At 43.5% G+C, this 10,242-nt stretch overlaps 1 protein-coding gene across 4 annotated transcripts in view; it reads right to left on the bottom strand.

Annotated features, from left to right (window-relative positions):
• Positions 1–10,242, bottom strand: part of CRAMP1 (cramped chromatin regulator homolog 1) — a 55,217-nt gene continuing 44,975 nt past the window's right edge. For 3 of the 4 annotated variants that reach the window (XM_058157920.1, XM_058157919.1, XM_058157918.1), the window contains exons 18-21: positions 8,053–8,287; positions 6,995–7,159; positions 6,281–6,426; positions 1–4,861 (exon numbers count right to left, since the gene is read on the bottom strand). In XM_058157920.1, coding sequence (XP_058013903.1) covers positions 4,697–4,861; positions 6,281–6,426; positions 6,995–7,159; positions 8,053–8,287 — 711 coding nt within the window. In that variant the 3' untranslated portion in view covers positions 1–4,696. The remainder of the gene's footprint in view (positions 4,862–6,280; positions 6,427–6,994; positions 7,160–8,052; positions 8,288–10,242) is intronic. The other variant, XR_009152134.1, reaches the window with a different exon arrangement.

The following is a 10,242-nucleotide window of genomic DNA, read 5'->3' as shown; positions in this document are numbered from 1 at the left end:
TAGACCAAGGATTAGTAAGTGTTTATGGACAATCATAAAAACAACTTTACAACTCGAATCAGAAATTGAAAACAGAGGAAGTGTATATTATATTAAATAACCCAAACACCTTTTTTTCCTTTTTTTTTCTCCAAAAATTGATAAAGAATAAATAATATAATTTACAATATGGTACAAAAAAATAATCAGTTAAGGACAGGCATTCTTGCTTTATACAGACGCTATATATATATATGCATATTATCTGAAAAACAAATTCACATTTTAAAACGAGACAAAAAACTTTTTTAAAAAAAAAAGATGATATGGCTTAACTATTATTAAAAGAAACAGCAACATCGTCCACTGCCAAATGCACAAGCTCAAAAGCCAGTTGTCACATTTTGGCAACTAGTGATAACTCATTGCTGTAGTGCTTGCAAATATTTTCATTATTTAGCATTTACAGGTCCACATGGAAAGCTTTAAAAAGGGCTGGGTTAACTCAAAAAAAGTGCCGTTTCTTCCTTAAAAATTCAGCCGTCTACACGCGTACGTGTACTGAGGGTTTATATATGTTTATTTAAAAACAACTCCAAATCCCAAATGCAATACTAAAATAAAACCCCCCACCGCTGGTCAAGTCAAAGACAAGCCATCCTTATGAGTATAATTGAAATCAAACTGGCTAAGAAAGCATAAAGTTAACAATCAAAGAGAGGGTTACATAATGCCAGTCTAGAACACCTTTGTGTAAAGAAGGGTGGGGGGGGAAGTGTGAAAATTAGGAGGCGGTTCACAACGAAACGTTGTGTAGAGGAAACTCCCCGTGAACTGCATATCCCCGCTGATCAAAAGCAAAATATAAGTCAACGCTTGAATGATTTGGCCAATTTCAATGCAATGCCACAAGCAAGGCCATCAACTACTGTCCAATCCAGGCACTCCAAAAATGGGCAGATACAATGCCTAAGCCACATTCTTAAAAACTTCACATAGGAGCAAAACGTTTCCGATTCCTAGTGCCCTGTCTGGTAGGCCTACGAGAAAAGCTTATATCCACTGCATACATTCTCTTTTGTAAATACACGCATCAACTTATCCATCTGATTGCAAAAGAAAAAGGAACATTTGACACCAAAAGCTTTTTGGGAACCAAACGCACAAATGAAAACCAGGCGACCCACAAGCTTTTCCCGCCTAAGCAGGAGGTTGGACTAGAAGACCTCCAAGGTCCCTTCCAACTCCGTTATTCTTATTCCTTTCAATCCCTCCAGCCAAAAATAAAGGCATAAGCAGCAGCCATGCCTTCAAATTCCCTAGAAATTGCACAGAAGTTCTTCGTAATGAATTTGATTTTCTTCTGCATCCCAAAAGGCCAGAGTAAAAGCTTAGAATTGTCTCCTGCACTTATCCAATCGGGATCTCTCTTTGACAGCAGCCATAAGGCCAGTGGCTTTCCAAGAACTAAAAATGACTTATATAAATAAGCACTGTAGTAAAACGGATGGAGTGGAGATCACTGGAATTTTCCTTTTCATTTTTAGTCCTAAATGCAGAGCTGTCCTCCTCGCTCTCGACTTCGGATGTTAACATGCAAGACATAAAAGGCCGCAAAAAAGGATTTTTATTTTTGTGGATAAAACCCCTAAAGAAGCAAGAAAGGAGACAAGATTTTTTTTTTCAAGGACGTTCAAGGGTTGCGTGCAGAGAATTTCAGAAGTAACTAAACTGATATGTAGATACTGCTTTAATACTGTCAAGTATTGGGAAAAGGAGCACAAAAGCTGCATTTGTGAATGCTTACTTACTTCTGGTTGTTTCAGGCAACCAAAACAATATTAAAAAATCTGCTGAGCTGACGTCTAGCTGTAATAGTTCTTACAACATCCTATGTTTTCATGGCTGGAGAAACCTGCTGGCAGAAGGGACACTCATCACCGTACCTGCAAGGCAGGTGAATAATCTAGACAAGACATAAAACAAAGGGCCCTGCGAGATTGAGTTTAAAATATCCATGTCAACTAGCCCAATAGTGAAGACGAAAGAATTGCTAAGGGAAAAATCCACATACAAGCTTTCAACCACAGCACAAGCTGCACAATGATCAGTGGAAGCCTAGAGTTTACTTTATTTGAACAAAACGTGCCGAATAAAAAACGTTTTTTTCTGCGGGACGCAGAACTGCAAAGAGCTGAAGGATACCGAGGACAAAAATAGAGTGTATCGGACAGGAGTCTGGCAAGAAAACCGCACCTGGGTGCAATAAAGAGGATTCTGGCAGGGTGGGATCTAGGCTAAATTGCTAAAACGCCTCCTAAATCACAAGATGCCGCCTGGAGGTGTCCAGATATCATGATGCTAAAAGGAGGGAATCTCTATTTGACTGCCAGAACTCCGTGGATAGCGATTATGTCCCTTGATTATCAGAACTGCATAGGATGTTTTGGCCTGAAATAACAAAAAAAAAAAGAGTACATTTAGCTATCAATTATGGTTGAATACTTGAAAGGGCTACTACTTTTGAAGGAGCAGTGACATCGGATGATTTAAGTTAGAAGTCTACATGATCTCAGCAGTTTTCTGTTCAGCTTAATTTAACGAAGGGCAGGGGGACTCGGTCGCAAATACGCCGAAGCTAGGAGAGGCCATCCAGTTCTGCGGCAAAGACAAAGGCAAGAAACTTGGGAGCGATGCTAAAAGAGGATTAAGGGATAAATCCCAGGGACAGAGGGCGCCTCTCCTGATCCAGCACCAATTTTTGGTCCCTCTGACATCGGTTTGGGCTAAAAAAGGAACCGAGACCTTGTGGACCAGGTCTGAAGTCATACTGCCTGTCAAATGTCTGAAGAAAAACGAGACAGCCACAGGAGAGGCTTGTTAAAAAAAAAGGGGCTGCTTGCAGGTAAATAGCATTTCAGAAGGGAATGATGTTTAGAAATGCGGGAGGTGAACAACTAAGGGGGACTGTATCGTCTGGAATAATCAGTAAAGAAGAGGGACGAGATGGTTCTTGGCGACCGCAAAAGTAAAATTAAGTGATCGCTGCCTGCCATTCAAGCTCTGAAGGCTCAGAAGCCAAGATCTGCAGACCTCAGGAAGGGCATTTTGTGACTGTAGATGGGAGAGGCCCCTGCGTCAAACTGCTATTTGCCTTAGAAACCTACAGGAAGTAAGAGAATTTGACCCATTTCTTTCATCTAAAGGACGTCATCAAAACATTCCCCAACTGCAACCGGAAATCTGTGCAAGAGATTTGTTCTCCAAAATGCGGTAGCACAAACAATAATCAAAGAGGGCTTTTTTTAAAAAAAGGAAAGATAAACGTGTCAAGCTTGACTCCTGATATCTAAAAGAGATATAAACATGATTTTTGGGGGGAGGCAACAAAATGGAAGTGCGTTATCATGATCTTCTTCGGGGAGTGTTGCTGACATCCCGGTCTCTAGTCTATGGGCCTGATTTTGCTAAGAGGTCTCTCATCTACCGTGTTTCTCCGAAAATAAGACCGGGTCTTATATTAATTTTTGCTCCAAAAGAGGCATTAGGGCTTATTTTCTGGTTAGGTCTTATTTTGAGGAGGAAATACGGTACTAAATGCATCCATCTGGCTGTCAATCTTAACTGGGGCTTATTTTGGGGGTAGGGCTTATATTACAAGCATCCTGAAAAATCATGCTAGGACTTATTTTCCAGTTGGGTCTTATTTTCAGGAGAAACAATTTTGGGGAAACAGGGTAATAACTACCAAGAACCCCCTGAACTGCAGACTAGACTGGGAAGTCAGAACCTCATCCCCCCAAAAAGACAAAGGAAACCACTTGTAATGTTGCCAAAGAGACCACAAGGACATTTCCATGGCCATCAACCAATGATTGTGCTCATCTCAAAGGAATTTGACTTTGAACGTATCTAGAAAAGATCAGAGGAGTCTTCTGTTGAAGATGTGTGGACTTCAACTCCCAGAATCCCCCAGCCAGCATGCTAGGAAAAATGGAAGTCCTTGGGCGATAGCTGTCTTTTTAAAAAAAAAAAAAAACACGGGGAAGAAGGTTAAAAAGAAGCAGGATAGGTCCTGTGTGTTCCTAAGGTTTCCTCTGACCCTATTCTAATTTTTTAAAAAATGGAACAGGAACAGGGTGTTTTTCCCCCCTTCCTGTGTCCTGCTGGAATGTTAACGAATATAAAGAAACGATGAAAGAATGATGTTCAAAGCCTTGTGGAATTCAACTGCTGTTGTGACAAGAAAGCGCCAGGAATACCAGCTCAAACTGACTTGCCAACAAGACGACCGTGACAGATCAGGAGAGGAAGGTTTTGTTTTTTTTAAAGGAAAATTTAATAAAAACACACCACCCCCCAACTTTCAGCTTATTTGTGGATACCCCGACAACATCGAAGGATGTAGTTTGTGGGATTTTCTTGCTCAGACCTTAAAAACCCGGAGCTGCCTTGTAAACTTTGCTGGTCACCAGCTTGCGTGCGTTATTTCCTATAATACTGCTCCACACTGTCTTGTTCCCAGCCTATTGCACTTTCCAGGAACCGTAGAAGGTCGAAGAGAAAACTTCTCTCTTCTTCTCAGGCATGCTCCCGCCAGGACAACGAAAAATAAAAAAAATAAAAAATAAACCCAATCTGCTGCATAGCTATGACGTCATTCCTCCGCGTTATGGCCAATTCAAACGGTGCCCACCAGCCCGCTGGTGGGATGCGTTCACTGAGAGAGGTCGCCAATGGGGGGGCCGCCACTCCCTCCGTCAAAGAGAATCTCTCGGCGGGTCGGCTCCGGGATCGAGAGCTCCTGGGCAAGGTCGTTGAACCGAGATATGTAATCGATGCTGTTCTCGTTCATCATGCAGGCCAACTGGGAATCTACCACCTACCAAGAGAAGGGAAGGGGAAGGAAAGAGGCGATTGGCTGCTTGGTCTTCCAGCTTTCTTCTGGCCGTAGCTGAGTTTAGAATACGCTCAAAGGCACACGAGTTATCAGGAGTGTGCACTGTGCGACTTTGCTAGCCAATAGCTGCACAACATTTGGGGGCGGGAGGGGGGGGAGAGGAAGGATTGCTGGGGTGGAGTAGCGATGAAAAATATCACCTGTATGGGCTTTGTCTCTCTCTGTCTCCTTCCTTCCTTCTAGAGTCCTTCCTTCCTTCCTTGTTTGCGCCACTTCCTTCCTTCCTTCCTCCCTCCTTCCTGCTAGACTCCTTTCTTCCTTGTTGGCTTTCCTTCCTTCCTTCCTTCCAGATTCTTTCCTTTGCTCCACCTTCCTTCCTCCCTCCCTCCTTCCTGCTAGATCAGTGATTCCCGGGAGCCTAAAAAGATTGGGAACCTCTGTGCTAGATTCTTCCTTCCTTCCTTCCTTCCTCCCTCCCTCCTTCCTGCTAGATTCCTTCCTTCTTCCCTTCTGCTAGACTCCTTCCTTCCTTCTTTGCTCCCTTCCTTACTTCCTTCTATATTCTTTCCTTGTTTCATCCACCTACCTTCCTTCCTTCCTTCCTTCCTTCCTTCCTTCCTTCCTTCCTTCCTTCCTTCCTTCCTTCCTTCCTCCCTTTTAGATTCTTTCCTTCCTTGTTTGCTCCACCTCCTTCCTTCCTTCCTTCCTTCTAGATTCTTTCCTTGTTTCCTCCACCTCCTTCCTTCCTTCCCTGTTTGCTCCATCTCCTTCCTTCCTCCCTCCCTCCTTCCTGCTAGATTCCTTCCTTCTTCCTTCTGCTAGACTCCTTCCTTCCTTCTTTGCTCCTTCCTTACTTCCTTCTATATTCTTTCCTTGTTTCATCCACCTTCCTTCCTTCCTTCCTTCCTTCCTTCCTTCCTTCCTTCCTTCCTTCCTTCCTTCCTCCCTTTTAGATTCTTTCCTTCCTTGTTTGCTCCACCTCCTTCCTTCCTTCCTTCTAGATTCTTTCCTTGTTTCCTCCACCTCCTTCCTTCCTTCCCTATTTGCTCCATCTCCTTCCTTCCTCCCTCCCTCCTTCCTGCTAGATTCCTTCCTTCCTTCCTTCCTTCCTTCCTTCCTTCCTTCCTTCCTTGTTCCACCTCCTTCCTCCCCCCCTCCCTAATATTCCCACCTCCTATTTTGCACCACAACCACCCTTCAGGGGATTGGTTCTCTGAGAGACTGGCCCAAAGTCAACCAGCCAGCTTTTCTGCCAAAGCCAGACCTGGAACTCATGGTCTCCTTCCTTCTTAGGCACCTTCACCAGCATCCCAAACTCACTCTCTTTCTCTTACTCTCTGCCATCCCCCCCCAGCCAAATCTCTGTACCATCCCACCCAGAAAAAGGTTGTTGTGTCGTACCTCAGCGACATCAGCCATGGACCGAGAGACAAAAGAATCCCGTGAATTCCCATCCAGCAGACTGGGTCCCAACAAGGAGGTGCTGCTTGGATTGCCCACTGAGGTGGGCAGCATTTTCCGGCCCTTCTCCGGAGAAAGGAAACTGGCTGTAAAAACAGATGGATGAAGAGGTCAGGCAGCGATCTCTGTCTTCTGCATCCAAGGTAGAAAGTCCAGGGATGTCCTCAGAAAAAGGCCCCCTTTTTTGGCAAGTGGCAGCAATCAACTTGTGCCCATTGTAACAGGTTGTTTTCCCCCAGCTGGGATCAAAGCACCACAGATAGTCCTTGACTTACAACCGTTCAATTAGCAACTGTTCAAAAGTGATAAGCCGCGGTGGCGCAGTGGTTAGAATACGCTACCGCAGGCCAGTCGGAAATGTAAAATTTGTTACTACTACTTCTGTGGGCCTGGCTTGGTGGGGGGGGGGTTGTTAATGTGACTGGGTGGGTGTGGCCAACATTTTTTTTTTTACTTTTAAAAGCATTATTTGTACAACCTCTTCAAGAGGTTGTACAAAAAATGCTTTTAAAAGCCTCTGATGATCCCAGCTGAGCCGCGCAATCATCAGAGGCTTTTTTTTTTTTACTTTTAAAAGCATTTATTTGGCTGAAGAAAAAAATGCTTTTAAAAGTAAAAAAAAAAACCCCGAGAGATTTCGTGGGCTGTACTCACAAAATAAGCTGCTGAGCGAAGAGTCGGTGGAGTCGTTGGGATACCACTGTGGATCATGGCTGGGCGAAGCGATCCAGCTCTGCTGGGGGCTGCAGGATGGGGACGGAAGACTTTTGGAATTATCACTGCCGTTCAGCTTGGCTGGGGACAGGGAAACATTCTCACCTGTAAATAGAACATTTTGTACTGAAAGGTGTAAGATATGCAACCGTTCTTTTTGGAAAGTCACAAGTTCCCCACTCTTGCTTTCAAAAAACACCCGTGCACTTGAGCATTGCTGAACTATACCTATGGCAATTTTTTGAACAGCTAACCTTTGACATCTCATTCATTCATTCAATGCCACCTCTTTTTCTCTCTTCCGTATAGGCCAGAGCTAATTGCTATTTCATTCATTCATTCATTCATTCATTCATTCAATGCCTCCTCTCTTTCTCCCTTACTGTATTGGCCGGAACAAATTGCTTTTCTTTCTTTTTTCTTTCTTTCTTTCTCTCTCTCTTTCATTCATTCATTTTATGCCTTCTCTCTTTCTCCCTTACTGTATTGGCCAGAGCAAACTGCCTTTCTTTCTTTCTCTCTCTCTCTCTCTCTCTCATTCATTTTATGCCTCCTCTCTTTCTCCCTTACTGTATTGGCCAGAACAAATTGCCATCTATCTATCTATCTATCTATCTATCTATCTATCTATCTATCTATCTATCTATCTATCTATCTATCTATCTATCTATCCATCCATCCATCCATCCATCTATCTATCTATCATCTATCTATCCTCTTTTTCTTTCCTTCCTTCCTTCCTTCCTTCCTTCCTTCCTTCCTTCCTCTCTCTTTCTCATTCATTTTATGCCTTTTCTCTTTCTCACTTACCATATTGGCCAGAGCTAATTGCTATCTATCTATCTATCTATCTATCTATCTATCTATCTATCTATCTATCTATCTATCTATCTATCTATCTATCATCTTTCTTTCTTTCTTTCTTTCCTTCCTTCCTTCCTTCCCTCCCTCTCTCTCTCTTTCTCATTCATTTTATGCCTCTTCTCTTTCTCACTTACCATATTGGCCAGAGCTAATGGCTATTTCAATGATGGAGTCACTGATTTGAGTAGCCGGTTCTCCCTGAGACAAAACATCCTCGGGGGGCCCAGGAAGAGAGATGTCGAGGAGAGCAGAGACATTGGGAGGAGACAGACGGGTGCTGGAGGTCTCAGAAGAGGGAAGCGGAGAGGAAGAAAGACCATTCTGGAGAGACGTTTTAGGCAGCTCTGGCAGGGAGAGGACCGGTGTTCCCTGTGGTAACAAGTAAACGGTAATAGAAATAACAGTAACATCAACAAGTTGTTTTCTAAAGCTTTTATTTCCATGCAGAAGACCAAGAACCTTGTTAAGTTCTTGCAACCGTACGTCCTTGCTTGAATACAGAAAGCCGCCTTACATTAGAGGCAACCATCTAGAATAGAATAGAATAGAATAGAATAGAATAGAATAGAATAGAATAGAATAGAATAGAATAGAATAGAATAGAATAGAATAGAATAACAGAATTGGAAGGGATCTTGGAGGTCTTCTAGTCCAACCCCCTGCTTAGGCAGGAAACCCTGCACCACTTCAGACAAATGGTTATCCAACCTCTTCTTAAAAACGTCCAGTGTTGGAGCATTCACAACTTCTGGAGGCAAGCTGTTCCACTGATTAATTGTTCTGACTGTCAGGAAATTTCTCCTTAGTTCCAGGTTGCTTCTCTCCTTGATTAGTTTCCACCCATTGCTTCTTGTCCTGCCCTCAGGTGCTTTGGAGAATAGCTTGACTCCCTCTTTCTTGGGGCAGCCCCTGAGATATCGGAACACTGCTATCATGTCTCCCCTGGTCCTTCTTTTTATTAAACTAGACATACCCAGTTCCTGCAACCGTTCTTCATGTTTTAGCCTCCAGCCCCCTAATCCTCTTTGTTGCTCTTCTCTGCACTATTTCTAGTCTCCACATCTTTTTTACATCGTGGTGACCAAAACTGAATGCAGGATTCCAAGTGTGGCCTTACCAAGGCATTATAAAGTGGTCGTAACACTTCATGTGATCTTGATTCTATCCCTCTGTTGATGCAGCCTAGAACTGTGTTGACTTTTTTGGCAGCTGCTGCTGCTCACTGCTGGCTCATCTATTCCATCTATAGTTCGGTATCATCTCCCTGAAGATGGCAGTGGTTGAAAGTTTTGCTTACAATCCACCCATCTATATTCCTCCTTTCAGCCCCCAAGAAATTGATGATTTCTCCTTTTAAAAGGTAAACGTTTCCCTCGCACATATAAGTGCTAGTCCTTCCCGACTCTAGGGGGTGCGGCTCATCTCCGTTTCAAAGTCGAAGAGCCAGCGCTGTCCGAAGACGTCTCCGTGGTCATGTGGCCGGCATGACTCAACGCCAAAGGCGCACGAAACGCTGTGCCCTTCCCACCAAAGGTGGTCCCTATTTTTTCTACTTGCATTTTTAGGTGCTTTTGAAACTGCTAGGTTGGCAGAAGCTGGGACAAGTAATGGGAACTCACCCCATTACGCGGCACTACGGATTCAAACCGCTGAACTGCCAACCTTTCGATCGACAAGCTCAGTGTCTTAGCCACTGAGCCACCACATCTCATATACATTCTCCTTTTACAGATGACCTATAACCAAGTTCACAGCTCTCCCTAAAGGTGGGATCTGGAGAACATTATCTAGCAAGGTTAAAATCAGATTCCCCCAAGGTTCAAGCTCACCGCTATGTTTATACAAGTATCTTGTTTAATACGCATTATCCAATGAAACATTTATTTCAACAGCCTCCAGCGGAACTGTGGCTGATAATTCAGGGCAACGAAGCCCATAAATATGAAACGCATCCATATTAGATGCCGGACTATTCATTTGGACAGAAGATAAAACATGGGTGCTTTTCAGATTGATGGGCTTTATTGATCTGAATTCTCAGCAATTACGTCTGCTGGATGGGCAATTCTAGAAGCGGATCCAAATGCTGGGAAGTTGCATACATGGCAAAAACTTAAGCCCCAGATTACAGGATGCCAGCAAATTCGCAACAAGAGGGTATTTCTCCCCCCCCCCACTTCGTTTGCAGTTCACAATTGCCTTCTTGCAATCTTTGTGCTTCACATTTTGATCTAGCAAGCAAGATCTTTTTTTTTGTTGCTTCTTTGTAACGATGAGCATATCAGTGTTTACGGGGACTAGCCTATGTCACGTACTCATAGACT

The sequence above is a fragment of the Ahaetulla prasina genome, chromosome 14, assembly GCF_028640845.1.
Source record: "Ahaetulla prasina isolate Xishuangbanna chromosome 14, ASM2864084v1, whole genome shotgun sequence".
NCBI classification, from domain to species: Eukaryota; Metazoa; Chordata; class Lepidosauria; order Squamata; family Colubridae; genus Ahaetulla; species Ahaetulla prasina.
Note: the sequence above shows the minus strand (reverse complement) of the source record. Positions and strands in the feature narration are given on the sequence as shown.